Genomic DNA, 24,218 nt, shown 5'->3' on the forward strand with positions numbered 1-24,218 from the left:
TCCTTTTAACTTCTTTAAAGTCCCTATGTCCAAATTCAGTCACATTTTGAGATCCTGGGGTTTAGGGGACACAATTCAGCCCATAACACCTTTCTAGGAAAGTTTACTACTATTTGGTTTATCTAAATCTCAAACAGGTGAAGTTTCATGATAAATATTATTACAATGAAAATTCCTGTATGACATAAAGCTTTCTGTAGAGGAGTCAGGAGCCAATTAATTTTAACCAATTTGATTAAAAGAAATTGATGTATCACAAAGTAATTATAATAGAACTTTAGAGGTGATTATTAAAATAAGATTTGGCAGGATTTGAAAGATATTGTTATTTAAAGCCTATGTGAACATTTTATAGCTTTTATGTTCAATTAAAAATAATATTAGCTAAGAATTATTGGTCCCTCACTACATAGTAGGCATTATTCTAAGAACATTACAAATAATGATTTGATTAAGTTTTACTATACTTTATGAGGTATGGGTACTGTTATCCCTCTTCGGTTGAAGAGAAAGCTGAAGCACATAGAGGATAAGCAATTAATTATTCAGGTAGAAGTTGCATAGCTGGGATATAAACTCAGGCAGTTAGGCTCTAGATTCCATGCTTAGAAACACTGTCAGTTGCTCATCAAATTTGTCATTGTTTATATAATGATGCTAAAAATACTGATTTTATTTCGATTTTTATTTTTTTGGAAATTGCCTTGATAGCCAATTTGTGAATCAGGAATGAAAATATATTCCATTAAGTTTGTAGTTATACATATTTTAAAAACTAAAATTGGTGTTCTCAGTAGAAGATATACAGCACATAACGCTCTAAATTACTTTTGTGTTTAAAAAATATTAAATACACTCTTAATGATTTTAACACTATTCACTTTTATCTGTGAGTGAGAGTTCCAGTTATTCATGGGTCTGTCAAGGAGAGAGAAGTTGGCATAACCCCAAAGGAATATTATAATAAAAACCTTCAGGTTTCTATGACCAGTAGAATTTTAGAGCTTAAAAGGAATCAGACCATTTTCTATGGCATGAAGTATTACCTACATGAACAACTTAATATTTCAATGAAGTAAATTTTTTTCTTATAAATAATTTCTTTTTAATTATTTTCCCCTTCCCTTTTTATTTTGAAAATTTTTAAGCCTCTAGAGAAATTTAAATAGTACACCTGTTCACTATTAAGTGAACACCTATATTCCATTTGCTTAGATTCCTCAATTAAAGTTTGCTACATTGATTTTTTTTTCCTGTCTCTTTCTCTCCCAACCCTACATTTTTTTCTGAACCATATGAAAATAGTTGACATCATTTCCCTTCACCGCAAAGTACATAAGTGCATACCTCTTAAGCACAAGGATATTGTCCTATATAACCAAAATATATTGATCATGTCCAGGAAATTTAACAGTAATACAATACCATTATCTGGAATATGGTTCATTTTCAAATTTCTTTACTTGTTCAATATCTTTATAGCTTTTTAAAAAAGTAACTATCTCTTAATTTGGTCTTTCCTATTAATGAGCCAGATCATAGGTGGACTCAAAGAGCCTTTTAAAAAAATATATATAGCACTCAGTTCGTTTAATTTTATTCTCCTTACGTTGGAGTTTGGATCTTATATTGTTAGTGGTTTTATAAATAGAAATTTTCCTACAAAGTTTTCACTCCTGAGATGATATATTAGAGTAGTTCAAATGCTGGAGTCTAACCCTAATGTATATATATAGGTTTTTTTAATAGTCATTATTACTACTCATTTTTCTTAAAATGTTTTTCTAAGACATCTTTTGTGCTGAAAATAAATATTTTAAGATTCACATAGAGCTAATAATGTGGCTTTACTGAGTCAGTATTGTCATCTGTTATTTACATATTTTTAATTATTTTCTGTTTGTTACCAGAAAATTATGTGTCTTTAATCACTAAGGTATATTGCTTGTTTTCAGGAGATTAAGCGATGAAAAAAACCTTCCTCTTGATGGAAAACGGCAGCGCTTCCATTCACCCCACCAAGAACCAACTATAGTTAACCACATAGTGCCTTTATCAGGTGAAAGAAGATACTCAATGCCGCCATTGTTTCATACACACTATGTACCAGATATAGTCAGATGTGTTCCACCTTTTCGTGAACTACCAATTTTAGAACCTAGAGAGATCACACTGCCTGAGGCCAAAGATAAGGTAATAATAATGTAGATTTTAGTTTATGTATGTAAGTATCAAAAAAAAAAAATATCTAATGCCTTGAATTGAGTAGAACATGCCTTTTTTTGCATTGTTTAAAGTACTGTTCAACACAGTTTTCTAAATTTGTGTTCTTGATTTTTGTTAGCTGTTCTTTTGTGGAAGTGTAACTTTCATATCAGGAAATCAGATATTCTCTGATTCATAAAAATCTGGGATTAGAGCCCAAAACATTTGATTTCTTAGAGAACTATCTTGTTACTTATTTTTATTACAGAAAAACAAGTTTTCATATGGATATTGTGAGAAAGTGTTAAAAAGCATTTTCTTTTGGGGCATTTGTGTTTGTCATGAGGTTTTTGAATGTCAAAAATAGAGAATCCAGGAATCACTGGGAAAGTAATAACGTTCAAAGTGATACGATCAAGAAAGACTTTTCAAAAACATTGTAAAAAATATTTCAAGTAAATGAAGTGAAGAAATTTAAATAATAGTTTTTTAAAAGTGACATAGCAGCATCGGGGAACAATGAGTTATTTAACAACAGTATTAGAAGCATATCTCTTTCCCCTTCCCCATATTTAGTGAAACCAAAAAAAATCTAAGGTAATTTAGAAGAGTTTATAATATAAATATCTGGATTGTCTATGGCTTATATTTGCTGTTTTTGCATTTTCAAAGCTGTTTCACTCTTGAGAAATATGGTTTATAGGCTAAGGTGAATGAGCCTAAAGAGAGTGTAATTAATGACTTTGTTTTATTCATCTTGGATTCCTAGCAACCAGCATAGATCTAGAACATAATAAGTTTATAGAAAATGTTGAGTGAAAAAAAGAACACTTGCTACTTTCCTTAGTTATGCTGCTAGTTATGCTTCCTTTTTGTCTTTAATTGAGATAAAATCGTATCATAAAATTCACTCTTTTAAAGTGTATGATTCAGTGGTTTTTAGTGTATTCACAAAGTTGTGAAACCATCACCACTATCTAATTCCAGTACATTTTCATTACCTCGAAAAGAAACCTTATACCCAATAGTGGCCCCTTCCCCATTCCTCCACCTCTCCCTTATCCACTGTCAACCACTAATCGATTTTTCATCTCTGTGGATTTGCCTGTTCTGGACATTTCATGTAAATGGAACCATATAATATGTCATCTTGCTTCTTTCACTGGGCATGTTTTTAAGGTTCATCCATGTTGTAGCATGTATCAGTTCCTTATTCTTTTTTATAGCTGAATAATATTCCATTGTATAGTTAGGCCATATTTTGTTTATGCATTTCTCAGTCGATGGACTTTGGGTCTGTTTCCACATTTTAGCTATTCTGAATAATGTTGCTATGAAAAAACTGTGTACTGGTTTTTGTATGGACATGTTTTGATTTCTCTTAGGGGTATACCTAGGAGTGAAATTGCTGGGTTATGTTATAACTTCTTGAGGAATTGCTGAAGTGTTTTCTAAAGTGGCTGTACCATTTTACATTCCCACGAGCAATGTACGCATGTTCTAGTTTTTCCACTTTTGTCCAACATTTTTTATTGTCTTTTTGATTATAGCCATCCTAGTGGGTATGAAATGGTATCTCATTGGGATTTTTGATTTGCATTTTCCTAATGACTAATGATACTGGTCATCTTTTCATTTGCTTATTGGCCATTTGTATATTTTCTTTGGAAAACTGCCTATTCAGAGCCTCTGCCCATTTTTTAATGGGGTAGTTATTTTTATTGTCGAGTTGTAAGAGTTCTTTATATGTTCTGAATACTAGACCCTTATCAGATACATGATTTGCATATATATTCTTCCATTCTGTCATTTGTCTTTTTACTTTCTTAATGGTGTCCTTTGAAGCACAAAAGCTTTTCATTTTGATGGAGGTCAGTTTATCTGTTTTTCTTTGGTTGCTTGAGCTTTTGGGGTTCACAGCTAAGAAACCATTGCCTAATCCAAGGTCACAAAGATTAATGCATATGTGTTATTCTAAGAGTTTTATAGTTGTAGCTTTTAGATTTAAGTCTTTGATCTGTTTTGAGTTAATTTTTATATGTGGTGTGAAATAGAGGTCCAACTTCATTCTTTTGCTGTTTGTTTAGTTGTCCTAGCTCTATTTATTAAAAAGACTCATTCTTTTCTTAATATGAGATAGGAAAAGCAATTAGGCAAAAACCAGTGGGAGGAAGTTCTCAGGGGTCTCATCTTGTGCAGTGGCCATCCTGAGGGCTTTTTTCTTCTCTCATGAAGGTTATAATTTCACAATTTCAGTTCCACAAATTGATATCCTCCTATTTACCAATTGTCAATAAGCTAATTGGTATTGCAGAAAAATGTGTTGTAGCTGAACTGGCAATATGTATTTCAGAAGCAAGGCTGAGGCCAGAGAGATGAATCCTGAAGTCATCTGTAGTAAAAGCGGCAATTGAAAATCCTGGAGTAGATTAGATTCTGTATTTATTTAGTATTCAACAAATATTTTGGACTGCTAACTATTTGCTAAATACACGTATTTTTTACCACGTATATACAGTAGAGTGAGGGGAGCCATTAAAAATAATCATCAAAGTTGCAGGTTTTAAAAAATATATGTATAAGTGCTCTGAAGGAAAATTACAAAGTACCGAGAGAATATATTTGAGGGACGGTCTAGAGGAGGTAGTGTTTGAGCTGAGATCTGAAGAATAGTAGGAGTTAACTAGTGAAAGTGGTGGGGATGGAGAGAATGCTTTAGAGAGAAGGAACAACATGTTTGAAGGTCCTTAATGAAGAAAGGAACATGGAATATGTGAAGAATTGGAAGGAGTACAAGATGATTGCAGTTTGGTTGATTAGGAGGAAAATGGTTGAGGTGTGATAGAAGTAGGGAGAGGTACAGATCATGCAGAGATGTGTATGTCAGTTTGGTCTTCAGTCTAAGAACAGTGGTAAGCTATTCAGGGTTTTTTGTTTTGTAAACAAGAAAGAAATGAATTAAAGTTATTCTGAGTTCATTGTATGAAATTGAACAAGTATGGATGTAGGAAAGTTATTGTATTATAGGTGAAACGTAATGGTGCCTTGAATTATGAAGTGCTGGTAGTTAAGATGAAGAGAAATTGGTGGATTTAAGCTATATGTGGGAGGTGGAATCCTATGTGATAGGATTCGATGCTGAATTAGATTAGGTCTTCTAAGTCTCTGCACTGCTGACATTTTGAACCAACTTCCTTTGGTGTGAAGGGATTGTCCTGCACATCCTAGGATGTATAGCTGCATTCCTGGCTTCAGCCTGCTAGAGGCAACAAATCCCCACTTATGACAACCAAAAATGTCTACCAGTATTGCCAAATGTTACCCAGGGGACAGAATTGCCCCAGGTTAAGAACCATTGGGTTAGATGGAGAAGGAGACATTGAGGATTATGCCTAAGTTTCTAGCTTCTGCAATTGGATGCATGGTGTTACCATTCACTGAGACATAATGAAATGAAAGAGGAGCAAGATTTGTGTGTGTGTGTGTGTGTTTATGTGTTTAATAGGAATTGGAGGATGAGCAGGGGTCTCATGAGTCTGTGGATATGTTACTTTTAATGTGCATTTGAAATATCAAATTAGATATTTAGAGATGATAGTTTAATATATATAGACCTGGAATTCAGGGGCCAGGTATTGATGAGAAATGTATATTTTGGTAATCATTGGTGTATAGATGGTAATTGAAGGCAAGAGTATAGAAATGATTGTCCTGGGAGAGAAGAGAGCTTAAATCTAAGACTGTTATACGCTGAGGAAAGAATGAGAAAACAAATGGAAATTAAGAGTATATACAGCTGTTTGGGGGAAGTTTGGTTATGAAGGGGAGGAGCTAAAGGTGGGACATTGGAACAAAGGTTTTATTTTGTTTTGTTTTTTTTAAGGTGGAGTAAACTTTAGCCACATGTTCACAGTAAAGATTCAGTAGAGAGATTGATTACACTGGAAAGAAAATAGTCATGAATGAGATTCCTTAGAAGATGGAAAGGGCATGTGTCCTGCCTATAGCAGTGACTGGCTTTAGGTAAGAGAAAAGCTTTTTGGAACTGGAAGATAGGAGAGAATAGATATAGATATGAGGAAGTTCGTAGACAATGGTATGGAGAAGTTAATGGAGTTTCCATAGTTGAGTGGATTCTTCCTGTTTTCTCTCTGAATTACTATGCAAGGTCATATGTTGAGAGTGGAGAGGATGAAGTGGGATATCTGAGGTTGGAGAATAGTGGAGAAGGTTTGAAATAGCATTTACTGGGTATAGGAAATCAGGGTAAGCAGAAAAACAGTGGAAAAAGTTCGTAGCAGTATTCACTAGTGCAGAGAGCTCACTCAAGATTGATAATAATGAATTTACTATTATTAATAAATCAGTTGGCTGATTCAGTCAACTCCAGGGAAAGATTTTATTAGAAATTTTAATTACTTTGAAAATTCATATTCTGTTTTGAAACCTAAAAAATTAAATTTTCAAAAATGAGTACCCTCTGAGTTTAAATTGTTTCCTCCCTTTTAAAATCTTTTGTCTGTTTTTCAAGTTGCTACATTAACAAACAGAATTGTTTAAGTGAAAATCTTAGTTTTATTTCACTCTAGCTTTTAGGTGAATATATAGTTCCTTGGACAAAAAAGAGGCAGTAGAGGCATCAGAGTTAACTGAATTCCTTCCATCTATTGTAACTGTTCTTTGGGCATCCTGGTTAATTTGGAGATATTAAGTGAATCAAAGTAATTGATTTTGAATTATGAGTTGAGATGAAGTTAGGCTGAGGATTTCTTGGTACTTGTGAAATGAAAAGGTGATTGTGAATGAATTATTTAAGATTTCTAGTGTAATATTTAATTTTGGAAAGGAACACATTTTTGGAGCCTTTTGGCACACTTAGAGGAATAGTTTCGGGACAGTTATCTTACAGATCTCTTGGAGGTTCTATCTTAAAATTTTATTTTTTTAATTTCAGTATTTCACTTTATTTGAAAACAAAGAACAAATTGAAAAAAGGGATAAAATATTTACAAAGCATTAGCTCACTGAATTTCAAATACTTAAAAAATATATATACCCACATCGCCTACCACTCTTATTTTTAGGGTTTGAGAGATGAGTAACAAAAATAATTATATATATTTAATTGTACAATGTGATATTTTGATATATATATATATATACATTGTGTGATTACCATAATCAAGCTAATTAATATATTCATCACTTCACAGTTACCATATTTTTTTGTGGAGAGAACACTTGAAATCTTTCTCAACAAATTTTAAGTATATAACATTATTATTAACTGTAGTCACTGTACTGAGTATTACATTTCCAGAACTTACTCCCTATTTTCCCCTCCCCCAGCCACTGATAACCACCACCATTCTGCTCTATGCTACTATAAATTTGACTTTTTTTAGATTGTACATATCAGTGAGATTATGCTGATTTGTTTTTCTGTGATTAGCTTATTTCATTTAGCATAATATCTTCCTGGTTCATCCATGCTGCAAATGGCAGAATTTTCTTCTTTTTTAAGGCCAAATAATATTTTATTATTTATGTATACACACCACATTTTCTTTATCTTTTCATCTATTGATGGACATTTAGGTTATTTCTATATCTTGGTTACTGTGAATAATGCAGGGAGTGCAGTATCTCCTTGAGATCACTTTTATTTCTTTTTCTATACAGGGCTAAATAGTAAATATTTTAGGTATGTGGGCTACATGGGGCCTCTGTTACATATCCTTTTTTCTTTTCTTTAAACATTGCTAAAATGTAAAATTCGTTTTAGCTTGCCGATCCTACAGAACCCCTCAGAAGCAGTATTTGGCCTCCAGGCCATAGTTTGCCAACCTGAGTGAATAAAACTTAATCATTCAATTATCATTTAAAATTTTATATTAACCACTTTTATTGGTAACCTTTTTCAAATTGTTTATAAATGTGGGAACTTTTTTTAAAAGCTTTTTATTGAAAATATCATATGTCTAAAAATATAGTATAAATCCTCATCTCACTAAGCTTTAACAATTACCAATATACAGCAGTCTTATTTCATCTATATTTTCCTCATGAGTTTGAAGCCAATTCCAGGTGTCATATCATTTCATTCATAACTTTCAGTATTCTGTACTGTTATCTTTATCTCCTTTTGCTAATGCCATGCCATCTTGATTACTGTAGCTGTAAATGCTCCAACTTTTTTCTTTTACTTGACTATTCTTGGTCTTTGGCCTTTCCAAGTAAAATTTTAAATTATTCTCAATTTCTAGAAACAAGACTGCTGGGCTTTTGATTGGAAAAGAAAAATAATTTTGATGGGTGTTAAGATGTCAACTCTCCTGAAATTGATCTACAGAATCAATTGAGTTGACATATTAACAGTTTTCTGATCCAGAAACATGGTATATCTCTCCATTTATTTAGGTATTTAATTTCTCTCAGTATTTAGTAATTTTCAGTATATAGGTCCTGCATATCTTTTATTGAATATATATATATATATGTATTTTGTGTTTTTTGCTGTTACTGGTAATTTTTAAAATATAAATTTCCATTTTTTTGCTAGTACTAGTATAGATGCTTCGTAGTTAATTATCTTTTTGGAAAACCAGAACATAAGAGAAAAAACCTTGGTTTGATATATTATGTTAAACTTTTCACTAGATTTGTGGACATGTCTTTCTGGTGTGCTTTTATTATCTATAGGAATGTTACTCTATTAGTTTTCTTCTAAAAACTTTGTGTAGGGATGGCTAGAATCCCTTTTAGGTATTATTCTTTCAAATAATTTTTGTTCTTCTATTCTCACCTCTCTTTATGAGATTCTAATTCTTTTCTGTTATTTGTGTTTAACTGAGATTACTTTTTCCATACAACTTTTGGATGAGGAAGGTTGGGCAGGCTAGCTTTCATAGTATGTGGCTCTAGGAATCTTCCGTTGTTATGCAGTGTTCAGAAATACAGTTTCTCAGACCTTGTCTCTTCTACTTCCCTTTTATCTAGACCAGGGTTTTTCACCCTCTGCAATGTTAGCTTTTTGGGTCAGATAATCTTTGCTGTGGGCAATTGTCCTGGGCATTGTAGGATGTTTAGTGGTATCTTGGCTTCTACCTACTAGATGGCAGTGACCACTCTGTGGTACCCCCCACTTCCCCAATTATGATAACCAAAAAAGTTTCCAGACATTTTCATATGCTCCCTGGAAGTCTGAATCTTTCTTGTTCTAGACCTGTTTCCTTTGCTTCTAATGGCTCTGTACTGCTTAGTGTTGAGTTCTCCTCTTGGCAGTTTCTGTTTAGTGTATTGCTTTGACTTAGAAGAAAGCTTTAACTAGTTTTGAGAGTTCTGATTTTTCTGTGTTCCTCTTGGATTTACTGTTGGGTAGTAGTCTGTGAACTCCCAGTTTTAGTTGGTGTTCCACACCAAATTGGACCCCTCAGTTTGAGAAAGGGGGTGGTACCTATAGGCAATTTGATTTTTGATGTTTTCCCCTTTAGGGGTGTCCAAAGTCCTTTTACTTTTCTTCCTCTTACTGTTTCTGATACCATGTGAGTGTTGCTGCTATTGTGTTTGGTTCCAACTGCTCATATTTTGGGGTTCATGAGTGATACGTAGTTAATTTGTTGGCCATGTTTTATTTTGTTTTGGTTTGATCTGTTTGTTTTATTTTCCTAGTTGCTTTGTCTTTTGTGGGGGAGTGTTATTCAGAGATATTTGAAAATTATGTCTCTTTTAAAAGAATTGCCATGTTTCCCAGACTGCCTTAATATTCTTAAACTGAGTATTCTAAGTATGGTAAAAGAAAATGTTTGACTTGTGCCTTGAAATAGACTCCAGGGAAAGCCTAGAAAGGGAGAGTTTTAAAATGCAAAGAGAGACCCCAAAACTGGTACAGGTATTTGTGTCCTGGAGATGATCAGAAGGCTTGGATACAAAAGTATTGGTAGTGGGATTAGCTTTGAACGGGGGAAAAGGACAGTTTGTCTGACAGGAGAGGTAAAGAGATGAGATTTCATTCAGATGCATTACTTTACAAGTTTTTGGATAGGAAGCCGAGGAATGTCACATTTGGTATCCTCAATTTTCTTAGTAAACTTTAGTATGAAGTTATCTGCTAAAGAAAGTGAGGTAAGTATAGGAGGCTTGAGGAAGTAGTAAAGATTTTGGAATGGTGATGGTGAAAAATAAGAGCAATATTTAACCCAGAGACATGAAAGTAATTACTGAGTGACACTACGGGCCAACCTTAGGCTAGTCCTTAAACTATAATTTGGAAAGGCACCAATTTTGTGATTCTTAATTTTTTTTTCAGTTTCACATCTTAGCAACTCAGATGTAAGAGCAGAGAAGGTGGTTGTATTGATCTAAGATTAGGATTTTGCAGGACCGGTGTTAGAGCATGACAAGAGGATAATGTTATTAAGATATGATAAAAGAGAGTGGCTCGGGGGTTGTGTTGTGAGATATAGATTGGTTAGGGAAGGAAATCATGCTATTAAGATGCTGGTGGGTTGGGAGAAAAGAGAGGATTCAAGGGATCCAGGTCTGTGTGGTTCTAGAGCAGGTATGAGGGGAGTAAGAAAAAATTAGACAAGAGATCAAAGCCAAGATAGTATATTAGAATTTAAAATTTCAGAGCCAGAGAGTTCTCTTTTACTTCAAAGACCACATGTGGCTATGGGAGTGTAACACTGATGAAATATATTGGAGTAAAAGAAGTTCAGAAATCCTGGAAATACATTGTGATATGTAGCTCATTATGGATAAGAAAATCACCTATGGTGATGGCAAGAGTTGGGTTGGAGGGGAAAGTGTGAACCAGTTAGGTAAGATAAACAAGGAAGAAGTGTCATATCATTTCATTCATAACTTTCAGTATTTTGTACTGTAGAGCTCAAGGCAATATTGGAAGAATGAGGAAGAGGGTGGTTTACATGAGCATGGATGATGAGGGATTTTTCTTGTATAGTCTGTTATATTTGGTATGAATACCAGGGATTGGGCAAACTTCTTCTTTAAAGGGACAGATAGTAAATATTTTAGACTTTGACACTTTTATATGGTTTCTGTCACATATATTTGTTTGTTTTATAACACTTTAAAAATATAAAACCATTTTTAGCTTATGTACCATCCAAAAACAGGCAGCAACTGAATGTTGCAGTTTGTTGACCCATGGATTATACTCATTATGAATTATCTGTGACTAAACTTTTCTATGACCTGTCAGTGATACTCTACTTTGTAAAAGTAACTTTTTGACTTAACTGAGTACCTATTGTTACTTGAGTGAGTACTTTTGGTTAGAAAGCATTAAGGAGATAATAAGTATTTTTTAAATACTGCTAGTAGTATTGTTATACACTTCTCACTTTGTTACTTTTACATTTCTGAACAAAATTTTTACTTTCTTTTGTGGTGAATTCAAGTTAAGTCAGCAGGTACTGGAGTTATTTGAAGCATGTCAACAGCAAGTAAGCGATTTAAAGAAGAAAGAACTCTGTCGAACACAACTGCAGAGAGAAATTCAGCTGTTATTTCCACGTATGTTTCTCTGTTTTTCATGCTAATCATGTATGTGAATTCCTGTTTTAAATTTTAAATAATACCTTATAATTCTCTCCTGTTTTTCTAGAAAGCAGACTTTTCTTGGTTGGGTCCTCTTTAAATGGATTTGGTACCCGGAGCAGTGATGGTGACTTATGCCTCGTTGTTAAAGAGGAACCAGTAAGTAATGAAACATTTATTCCAAGTGTATTTCTTGTGTTAAGGTATTTAAGAAATGTCATATAAAAGTCTTTGAGGAAAAGAACTTGTTCCGTTGTAATTACTTCTTTGGATTCTTTGCTTATTAGTTATTAAAGGAAAGCCAGGAAATACTTATTTTTCTTTTAAGGCGTGTACATTAAGAATAACAGTAATTTTAGCTTAATTTATTTCTAAGTTGTTAAAGTGAGATGGCTTCACTGTGTTTTTAAAGAGCTCTGCCTCTATTTTGCACAGTCATTGGGTTAATATGTTACCAGGGGGCAGCAAAGAAAAAGAGCATGTGTCAGTGTTATTTTCTTGGTATATTTCCTTTCCATTTGAATTTTCAGTGATTCTATTTTTAATCTTTTTTTTTTCCCCTTTGAAATGCTATGGCGTTTGGAGTTCTTATTTTAGAATACAAAAAGAGAGACCACTGAAATTTAAAATAAGACTACTGTGGTATATTTCTTCTGATATTTTGGCTTTGTTTTTTCTTTTTTTTTTTTTAGCAACCAAATTTTATTATTGAGTATTATGTTTATTTGAATTTCCTGTTAGCTGATACTCTTGTATATTTTTAATATCACGGTAATTAGTATTCATTAAGCTGACCTGAAACAGCCTCTTTAATATGCTGAGGTCTCTTCTGAATTACCAAAGAATAAATTAATTTCAGTATAATTTTAATATGCCTTATTGTCCAAATCTTTAAAAATATAAATACAATTTATTGAATGGTAATATATATTTTTACTATTCCAATTATTCCACTAACAAAATTGGCTTCTATTTACTGCAAATCAGAAAGGGATTTATTCCAGGAAACTTGTTATTTTTCTAGGCTTTGAAATCATAAAAAGGAAAAGCGAAAACACCCAACAACAAAAAAAACCTCAGTAATAATAAACATAGTGGAGAATACTAGAGTTTTAATTAAAACTTTCTCTCATGCAATTAGACCATACTCAGGCACCTCCTGCTAATCTTTCAGTTTTGTTCACAAATCTAAATCATGTTGTCAGAATTTATACTCATACCGAGACACCATAGATTTGAACCTTATCCTTAAGAAGCTCACATTCTAGATGGGGAAATAAAAAATGTTACAGAAAGTAAAAATTCTTTTTATTTTTCTTGGAGAACATTGCTTTTTGTACGTTTATACTGAAGGAAAAAAATAACATGGCTGTTTCAATATTTCTTTTAAAATTGTGCTTTAAGTTTAAAATCAGAAATTGATTTAGAAATGTTGATGTGAAAGATGGCATAAAGGTTGACTTTTTCTATGATGTAATTTAGTATATATTGAAAAATAACTCCAAAGAAAAGTATACTTTGTATGTTTTCTCTTTGAGATACATAAGAAAATAAAACACTTAAGTTTAGAAAGATAATGAAAAAACACTTTATTTTTAACTTTTCAGTGTTTTTTTCAGGTAAATCAGAAGACTGAAGCACGGCATATACTCACCTTAGTCCATAAACACTTCTGTACTAGACTTTGTAAGTCTGATATGCCTCAAGTTCATATGTCATCTGACATAACTATTTATTTAAAATGTCTCTCTCACTTTATTTCTGGTAAGAATTGTTTATTTTCTGGTCAGGATAGTTATAATGTGGATCCTTTTTTTCCAAATGAATTTAAGTTTTGATTAAGAAGAGTAACCATATCTTCAACAATTCTTTATTGAGTTTACGTGCAAGATATCACACGGAACGCAGTAGAAAATTCAAAGATACATAAGCTTCAGTTCTTTTTCTCAAAAGATTGTAGACTTTTAGGGAAGCAAAGGCATGAATATAAATAGCAGTAATGCAAAGTATCTGAAAAGCCAAAGGGGAATAGAGTTAAAGCCTTATTCAGGTGAGGAAGAAACAATTTCATCTGTTTTGCAATGACATGCAATTTATGACATCAAATTTTAAAAATACGATCACTGAACATAAAGCCCAAATGAATTACTCCACCAGAAAGCAAAATTGTTGACAGGAAATTTTATTGTAAAATTTTATTCTTTGAATAAGCTAACTAAGCAGATTTTAATCCACATGTTAAGCCATCTCAATTAATTTATTTTAAACTTCCACAGAACATTGTGGAAAGTTGAAGTCACACTAACTGTGTGATGTTGGAAAGACATTTACGCATTTGTTTAGCAGATACTCCTTATGTGTCAGACTTTGAGCTGGAAAATACAAAGTGAAATTATAAGTTTCCCTTGAACAACTTATATCTATTGTAGGAGAGAAATAAATGATTTATTTCAGTGGACTTAGGTTTTCATATCTACAAAATAAAGGAGTAATTCATACCTTAAGTGGATTTTTAATAGCTATTATTAGATTTATAAACTATTAAAAATAGAAGAGACATTAGAAGTCATCTAATTCAAATGAAATGGGGTTTTTTTTTGTTTGTTTGTTTGGTTTTGGTTTTTGGTTTTTTACTAGCTGAGACTGGTGATCCATGGGTTCAGTAACTTCCTGGAGTATAGTTTCTCTGCTGGTGTCTGAACTAACTTGTACTTGGAACTTGAAACTTTCAGCTCCTAATCTTATTTTTCACTAACCCTCATTGAATTCTTGTACATAAATTCCATTTGAAGCTTGATTTATTTTACGATTTTGGTGGTAAAGCAGTAATACTGAAAATTTTTAGTCTTTAAATCTGGTATTACGTTTTTCTTTAGTTAAAACTAAATTAGGAAATTGCTTCCTTAATAAGTTTCCAGAGTTTTTTAAATACATTTCTGTATTTTCCTAATTTTCTACAATGAACAGGTATTATTTTCAACTCAGAAAAAATTTTCTTAAAGTTGATGGAATAAAAAATATGTATTTTTTATTCTTCTTAGAGATCATTCTTATTTGAATGTATCACTGTCTCATGTTGTAAGCATTTTCACAGTTAAGACTCTTTAAAAATATGATTTCTGTAGCTGCCATAATACCCTGAAATGTGCTATACCAGAATTTAGCTATCCCCTTGCTGCTAGCCTAGATATTTTTTTGTGTTTATAATGCTCTGATGAACTTCTTTAAAAATGTTATTAGATATAAAGCCCTCTAAATGTGTTGGAAGTTCCAGTGTTAAAAGAATTCGATAATGTCCTTTCTTTACTTTCTTTCTCAAAGACTGTGTTTTTTTAAATGATTTTAGCTTTGTAAAATACTATTTTTTAAAAAATATGCATTGGTACACTATGAATTTGAGAAACATTATAGATATTCACAGTATCTTTTATTCTTCAGCTGGCTACATTGAGAGACCTCAGCTGATTCGAGCAAAAGTGCCAATTGTGAAGTTCAGGGATAAAGTCAGGTAAAAAATTATTGAATTCTTTTTTTTTCAGTTGATTTAGATCATTTTTAGATATTTTTTTGAGGTAGATAATTAAGAAATGTGTGCTATAATAGTTTATTTTCATCAGTTTTTAGAAATCACTTGAATTGGTCTTTGAAATAATTTTTAAAAATTGAGCAGTTCTTCAGTTAAACATGCTTAACTCTACTTTGTTATTCTGCCTGACATTTTGAATATTTGAGACTATCCAATTTAAAGAATATATATTTATATTTCAGATTTTTAAATGATCTCTTGCCTTTTGGAAATGTAATGAATAAATTCTTAATATATCATAATTGATGAAATGTCATGTATCAGAGAGTTTTTGTATATCTATTCTACTAGCTTGTGTTCTGAATTTCTTAGATATTTGAATTAGAATCTTTTATATACTATTTGAATATAAAATGTAAATATTTAGGTCTTGAGTGTTTCCTTGGTTAAGAAAAAAAAAAGATTTGTTGTTTTCTAAAAAATACAGTTGTGATAAATCAGGTTTTACTAGCCCAGTTTTATAAAAATGATACTGAAATATGTGTAAATATATACACAACCGATCCTCATTATTCATGGATTTGGTAATTTTGAATTTGCTTATTTGGTGAATTTACGTTGTAATACCTCCCCAATCCTCCCCCGCCCCCCCAAATTAATACTTGAAACACTTCTGTGGTCATTTTTAGACATGTGCAGAGTAGGGAAAATTTTGAGTCACCCAAGGTGAATGTTCCCAGCTGAGGTTAAACAATGTGACAGTCTGCCTTCTGTTTCAGCTTTTACACTGTAACTAGTCGTCCTTTTTAGTCTAGTTAGTACCATGCTTTTTTACATTTTTGTGCTTTTTGGTGATTTTGCTGTTTAAAATCGTCCCCAAGCGTAGTGCTGAGGTACTGTCTAGTGTTTCTGTATATGAAGTTGTGATGTACTTTATGGGAGAAATATGTTTGTTAGATATGCTTTGTTCAGGCATGAGTTACAGTGTTCTTGGCTATGAGTTCACTCATCTACTGTTAATCAACAGTATGTTAAATGAGATGTCTTTAAACAGAAACACACATAAAACAAAGTTACATATGGATTGGTTGATGAAAATGTTGTGACTAGAGGCTTGTAGAAACCTAACTCTTTGCTTTTCCTAGAAGCAGTGGTTTAGTATTCACTATCAGTGTTTGCAGTGACTTTATAGAATGTAACTACTGTGAATAATCAGAATTGACTGAATATATATATAATACATATATTTTAAAGGAAACTTTAGATATTCCTGGCTCAGATCTTCCCTTCCATTTATCCAAACATCCATCCAATCTATAAATATTTATTGAATTTTTACCAAGTAAATAAAGGTAGAATCTTCTAAAACATAAAAATATAGGGGAAAAAAACAAACATAAATAAAACTGTTAGCTAATTATAATTATTTCTTAAATGTTTGTAGTTATATAAGCAATTTTATATTTCTGTTTAATATTTTTATAGAAGCTTTTGTTAAGTATTCTTTATAAATTCCATAATTCTCTATATAAACCATTAAAAAAATACATTTCTAACACCCATAGATAACCGATATTAATGTTTTGGTATAAACCTTTCAGTCCCTTTTCTATGCATTTGAGTGCATAAGAGTTTTTAAAATTAAAATTGAGATCATACGTCTTTATTCATGAACACTTGCTTGTGTCATTGAATATTTTCTGGTTTCATTTTTAATGGCTTTACAGTATTTCACTGAGTGGATATCATCATTTAGCTTACCCAGTTCCCTGTTAGAATAAGCATGTTATGCATAAAATTCTTTTTATATGAAGGATTACTTTAGTATTTCCAGAAGTAGAATTTGAAGCAAGCAATGTAGATATTTTTAAAGCTCCAAATTCATATTTTTGGAAAAGTTTTTAATTGCAGACTAGTTTTCCTCTCTGTTTAGATTTATATATGGGAAGTGAAAACTGGTTTCAGTGTTAGACTTGCACAAACACAATTAAAGAACATAACTCCATTGTTACCATATGTTTCCCAAAGCCAAATATGTATGATATCTGAAGTGTTAATACTACTATCTGTTTTTATTAATTTGTGTGGATAGTTGAAAGATTATAGGATTTCTTTCCCCCAAAAAAGAATATCTGAAATGATAAATTTCAAGATTTTGTATTAAAAGCTGTAGAAAGGATATTTGTTAAGTTTTTATTTTAGGCAGTGTTTTCATAGAAAAACTCATTGTTCAGAAAAAGTTAGACCTGATAATATATGGGTTCACTGCTTACACATTAATCTTTCCTATTATTTTGAATTTAGCTATTTTTTTAGATCTCATCATTATTGCCCAATTTTTTTAAATTGTGAATTTCATATCTTTTACTTTCAAAGAAGTATTTTTGTTACGTGTTTGACTGTTCTAGTTTTTCCCAGATATTAGTAGCTAAATTTGGCATAATGTAATTTATCAGTCTTTTCGGAGGGAATATAATGTATAGACACAGTTTTTATTTTTTCATGTGTACTTTGACTTTTATTCTCATTGTATTAAAGCAAATGATGCTATGATTCCTAATTAGTTGAGAATATATAACTTAGTGGGATAAGTTGCCTAGAAATGTTTCTTGGTTGTATAATTTTGTTTATCTGGAAAAGATTACAAAATTTTTAAATTTCTTTTGTTAAGGATGGTAGAAGCCTTACCCCAGTACATTATGGATCTTTCAATGGGAATTCTATTTTATATTTTTAAATACACACTAAATCATTTAAAATAATATACTGAATATGTATTCATTCTTATTTCTTTAGTGCTTCACTTTAAGGTCTTTGGCCCCATGCTATTTTAATATCATTGGATGGATGGATATTTATTCATTTACTATAAGGGAGTTAGTTTAATTTGTACTTGAGCTAAAGTTTTTTCTTTTTTTTAATAGTTGTGTGGAATTTGACTTGAATGTAAACAATATTGTTGGAATAAGAAACACATTCCTTCTTAGAACTTATGCATACCGTAAGTTTTTTGTTTATTTTCAAATAATTATCAGCTTTTGTGTTTATCCTTCATAATTTTTTAAAAGATGTTTGTAGTAAACATTGACATTTCTTTGTGTTTATGTATAATGTCTTATTACATGCATAATATGTTGCTACATTAAAATTATACTACCAGAGTTATAGGTCAATAAAATGAATTTTGATAATGAGTAATTTTTTAAAAAGTAACTAAGGTGTACTTTAGAAATAAAACACATTTATGATGAACACTGTTTAATGCACAGGTAGGCAGTGCTCTTTTTATTGGCATGGAATTGGGAAATGATGTAAGCTTTCAAAGAAACTATAATATCTTCTTACTATTTTTAAGTTTTAATTTTACTTTCAGTTGAAAATCGAGTTCGTCCATTAGTACTGGTGATTAAGAAGTGGGCAAGTCACCATGAGATAAACGATGCCAGTCGTGGTACTTTAAGCAGCTATAGTCTTGTATTGATGGTTTTGCACTATTTACAAAGTAAGTATTATGGTTTTTTTTTTTTTTTCAGTTTTTAAAATGGAACTTGATTATGGTGTCTTCCATATTGACCATACCTTCAGATAGCATTGTTTTTAAAAGTTCTTTCTAAGGCCCATAAGATGATATTTTTTATATTGTTGCTTTAAACGACTGTTTTAGAAATGTGTTCCCTGGAAAATATTAAAAAGAAGTTTTACTGTGTTTCTATTTTTTGACAGTTTTCTGTATTCATTTTATATTTAAAGAACTTTCACCACTGTATAGTGGACCCATTATCTTGAAGCAGATGAATGTTTGGAAGGTTTACAAAAATAAGCTCGAGCACCATTCATCATGTTTTTTATTTTCCACTTGAGACAGAAATTAAATGATTTTCTTGTTGGTCAAAGAAGCTTTTATTCCCTGTGAGCTGGCATGGAGATTGGGTGAAAGACTTGATGTTTATGTAATAGAAGACCATCTACCAGGATGTCTAGAGTCTGATCTGGTCTGGGTTAATGATATTCTGGGTTAATGATAGTAAGATTGATGTTCACATCCTTTGACTCAGTGGTTCCATTTCTAGGAATTTATCCTAAGGTAATAATCAAAGATGCATATGAGTTTATTCATAAGGCTGTTTTTCATGCTGGTTTTTGAATAGTAAAAGATTAGAAATAATCTACATTTTTAAGAATGGAGAATGACTAAATTAATTATAATAACTCCCGATATGAAATTTATACAGCCACTAAAAATCATATTTTTAGAATATTTAATGTTATGAGAAAATATTCATAATACATTAAGTCATATACAATCTGATACAAATTTTATTTTTAAAACAGTAACTGTATTTGAGTTTGTATATATATTCATATGTATAACAAATACTGAAAAGGTATGTACCAAAAATTTATCAGGTTATATATGGACAGTAGGATTTGTTTCCTTCATATATTATTTGGAGATGTTTTATAATATGTATTAAATAAGAGTTTATTTTTATTTGAATGATGGAATCGTGATTTTTTTTTTTGAGTTAGTGAGAGAGAATTAAAGTAGTTAAATGAGTCAAAATTTTATGAACCAGTCATCAGAAAGGTTCATCTTCTTCACTGTTAAAAATTTTCAAGCTAATTATAATACATAAATTTTTATTGTGACCAGTTTTAAGTATATGCTAGTTTGATGATTGATTCGATCCTCTAAAAGGATTTGAAACATGATGTTGGCTCTTTTAGATACTGTTTTATATATCATTAATCGTTCTCTTGTCCAGTTTTGCAGTTTAGTCTGAAACATGTGTTTTGATGCCTTTTTAATGAATTCCGTCCACTTGCGGATTGCAGTTCACGTTTATTAAAATTTGAATAGGTTAGAAATAATTCCTGTATAATATAAAGAATAATACAGCAGACATTCATGTGCCATTATCTACTATCTATTCTTTTTTTTTAGTTTTAGTTGTGATTTAAAAATTGGATTGACTAAAGCATTTAACATGTATGAACATCCATCTGTGTCCTACATCTCCATTCTTTGCGTTACATTGTAAATTTTGATTGCCTTCTTTAGAAAAGTGTACTTTAATTACAAATGCCCCAAGGTGGTTTTGCAAGCAATTTGAAAGTTCAAACATTAGTATTTTACTAATATAATGCAATCAAACATTAATGTTTTACTAGTGTAATGAAATCATGGTAAAATTTGGTTTAGATTTTGTTAAACATATTTTATTCCTGACACAGTGGTCCCATTCATTGAGGTGGTTTGTAATTTAGTGCACTGTTATCAACAATTTCTAGGTCTTTGTTAAATGACATTTGCTACCCACAGTTGATGTGCTACTCTGTATTTTGGCTAATTTAAGCTGCTCCTCTGTTGAAGAAATTAGAGAGATTGAAATAAATAGTTAGTTTTTTGTTTTTTGTTTTTTTTGTCGTACGAGATTCTGTCAGGTATGTTAAACAGTTCTAGCTCTGGCATAATGAACTAGTGTTTGTGATTTGGCTAAGTCAAAAATTGGCTATAATATTCTCATTGGTAATAGGAATAGTTGGATTAGATGACCTTTAAGTTTTGTTTAACTTCTTAAGTGCTTTAATATTTTTTTCTGCCATGAACAGAAAGGAAACAGGTCCTCTATATGTAGAAAGGTTAAAAAAAGTAAGCATTCCTTAGGATACAAGTCAATAATAGACTTCATATGCTTGTATAGTGACTGATGAAAGCATGAGGGGAAAACCCATTGAGAAAAGATTTTAATGGCAATTCTAAGATTAAGAGTGAATAATAAAGGCAAAAATATCAATTAGTTAGAATTAATAATATGAACGAAGGTTCATGGAATGTTTATCATGTTACCAGGTACAGAACTGTCTCTTAGGCATTTTAAATTGTTCTTGCATTTTTTAAATTAATGGTTACTTAGTGTTGTTGAAAATCTGCCTTTTTTTGGTTGAATATTTGATGAATCAGTATGGAATGTGTATGTGTATAAATTTGCGAGGTCTAACTAGAAAGCTCTCATATGAGCTGCAAAGTAAAATCTTACAGATTATCTATTCTCAAAGTGTTACCTATTGATCACATGCAATAATAAGCTTTTGTTTTGTCTTATGTTGCTTTTGAGAGAGACATTTGAAAGATCGAAGTACAAAATTTTGAAGTCAAAATAGATGTTAGAGCTAGATTCTTCTGGAATGTATGTTGCTTTGGAGTTAAATAAATATTCGAAAAACTAGTAAACTTGTTGAGGTTACTGTCAGGATAGCGTTAGTAAATAACTGCTACAGTATACTAATTGCTTCTGTTATGATTAGTGTTTTTAAATCTTGAAGATTGTCGGACAGCGATTTACTGAATGATATTCCTGCCCTCCAAAGCTTCTAAATTGCTTAGTTCTAAAGACTCTTTGTCTACTGAAAGACCCTAAGCCAGTGGTTAGTATTTGGTTTTCTCTCTTAGGATTCCTATTATTATTCTAGAAGGAGATAAACTTAAAAAAATTCTCTAACAACCTTTTCATCCTTATAATTTTAATTTATTAAGAATATTCAGTAGGAAAGGAATTCATGTTTTTTAATTAAGTAAACTAATTTCTAAAAATTCGACTTCTATTATAATAAAAATTATTAGAAAGCCATTAAAAATGTCATACAAGTATAGACTTTTATAGTTAAAGTACATGGGGCTTGAGTTTATTTGTAGAGTCTTCTAGAATTTTGAGCATTTGAATGCATATGGGAAAAAATATGTATCCTTATTTTCTACGAGTGATTCTGGTAAGTAATGAGTGAGTTTTTTCCCCCTGTTATTCCCAGTCATACACTGTGAACTCTCAGTCATACACTGAATATTCCAGACTATCATGGAATTTTATTTTATTTCAATTTTCAACTTGAGAATGAAGCATGATACAGAAGGGAAATTTAAATACTGTGTGGTAGAAATTTATACATTTACAGTCATAGTTGGAAACCATGTAACTTGGTCATAATGATTGATCATATATTCATTAATGTACTCTAGAAGTCATTTAAAAGTGAATTAAAAATTATTACTGGCTTCATTTAATTCTAATGTATTTCTCATTATTAAATAGTTTATCCTGTGGTTCTAATTGGTCTTTAATCTTAAAGAAATCTTGAAAATGTATTAATTGTATCTTAACATACTCAAGACATTATACATTCGTTATTGTGACTTTTAGGCACTTTGCCTTTAATGTTACTCCATTTATATCATGATTATGTGAAATTACTGTTAGTAATGCATTTAGTGAGGTTGGATTTGGGTAAAGCTATTGAATGGTGAAGAATGATAATTAAAAAATATAGTAACATGAAGATAACGATTCCTTTGTATGAAGTTTTATTTTCTAGAGAATTGGTATATATATCTGACTTTAGATTTCTAAACTTTGCTGAGGCCTTCTTTTTAAAAATAATGAAGTTGAAGATGTTTTCCAGTTTTTTTCAATAGGTCAATTTCTAGAAACTACTTCAATTTTGGTATTATTGTTAGAAGAAGTTAAGTAATAAAGGGAGAGTTGTGATAGAACTGTCGTTGGACTATATCATTAGACTGTACTTAAAAACATTTCTTTTTTAATAGCTACATACATCTTTACAATATCCATTCAGTATCTGTAGAGCAATCCTTGTCTTGCTTATTTCATGTGTGTCTGAATGTGGACAAATGATGTGTGTCTATTTATTGATGGCTTGTTATTTTAAAACCATGTAAGGAACATTGGTTTGCATAGAAATATACATAGTTTGTTAGCAAACCGTAAATTATCAAATTAGATATATTTTGAATTAAAATTTTTAGGGGTCAGAATTAATTTCACAAAATATATAGAAACTGTTGACTTTTAGTAGAAACCCTTATATTCTCATACCTGGGGGTCTTAGCTGACAAATTATTGCTTTATAAAATGAATTATGTGAATCACAGAAGCTTTAAACTTTTTCTTTTTATAGCCCTACCTGAACCCATCCTTCCATCCATCCAAAAAATTTACCCAGTAAGTGTTTCTTATAAATTATTATAATACATATTATGACAAGTATATGTGAGACTATTATATGTAGTATTAATGTGAATATAAAAATAGTAATAGTTACCTTCTAAGTATTGATAACATTTTATATATGGGCTGAGGCATTGGCCCCTAAGACATTAAAAATGTTTCATATACTTAGAAGACTCTGATATGTATTTTGTTACTGGCAGACAATCTGGTCATTTTTGTTAATGGTGAAGTTTTTTGCATGATGCTTATGATTATCACTAATGGGAATTAAATTAATTTGGTCAAGGCCCATTTGGATTCATTCCAGTTTTCTTCATGCTATTTTTAAATATAGTGTATAGCATTTCTTTAGTTAACTCAGAAGTTTTTCAGCCTAGTGCATGTATACTTTGAAAGCAGGGAAGAAAATTAAGAAATTAAACAACTGGATAATCATTACATCTTTCATTTGATCTTATTAAGTAATACACCAACAGAGGTAACATTAGTACTCTCTCCTTGTGTGTATATTAAGAATCTTGCTGAAATTAATTGGCAACACTCAAGAAATGAAATGTACCGACTAGAAAAAGTTTAGTATATACTCAGTTTGAGTTTAGAGAAACCTAGGTAATGTACATATTCACAATCTATATGAATACTTTTGTTTTTTCTCCACTTTTTTGTGTTCTTTCCAGAATTTTCTGTTTCCTTGTTTTATAGTCCCACCATTTCTGTTTTCCTCCATAGTCATCCTTGTACCTGGTTTTATTTGGAGGTATTATTTAAGCTATTTGTTTAAGATGTTTGACTAACCTTCTGAAATCATACAATTTTACCTCTACTTTCATAAATTTACTAAATGGTCATATCACAAAAGAAAAGAATATGTAGTTTGAGTGGTCAGTATTTAAAGA

General features: G+C 31.1%; 1 protein-coding gene across 9 annotated transcripts in view; it reads left to right on the plus strand.

Moving 5' to 3' along the window:
• Nucleotides 1-24,218, plus strand: part of TENT2 (terminal nucleotidyltransferase 2) — a 48,401-nt gene that overhangs the window by 7,294 nt on the left and 16,889 nt on the right. For 5 of the 9 annotated variants that reach the window (XM_025047758.1, XM_025047760.1, XM_025047757.1 and 2 more), the window contains 8 exons: nt 1,956-2,193; nt 11,631-11,745; nt 11,837-11,928; nt 13,377-13,455; nt 15,208-15,277; nt 18,220-18,296; nt 18,651-18,797; nt 23,270-23,313. In XM_025047758.1, the coding sequence (XP_024903526.1) occupies nt 1,956-2,193; nt 11,631-11,745; nt 11,837-11,928; nt 13,377-13,455; nt 15,208-15,277; nt 18,220-18,296; nt 18,651-18,797; nt 23,270-23,313 (862 nt within the window). The remainder of the gene's footprint in view (nt 1-1,955; nt 2,194-11,630; nt 11,746-11,836; nt 11,929-13,376; nt 13,456-15,207; nt 15,278-18,219; nt 18,297-18,650; nt 18,798-23,269; nt 23,314-24,218) is intronic. The other 4 variants (XM_025047762.1, XM_015590456.2, XM_025047761.1 and 1 more) reach the window with 3 other exon arrangements.

This window comes from Pteropus alecto, unplaced genomic scaffold (assembly GCF_000325575.1).
Source record: "Pteropus alecto unplaced genomic scaffold, ASM32557v1 scaffold20, whole genome shotgun sequence".
Taxonomy (NCBI): domain Eukaryota; kingdom Metazoa; phylum Chordata; class Mammalia; order Chiroptera; family Pteropodidae; genus Pteropus; species Pteropus alecto.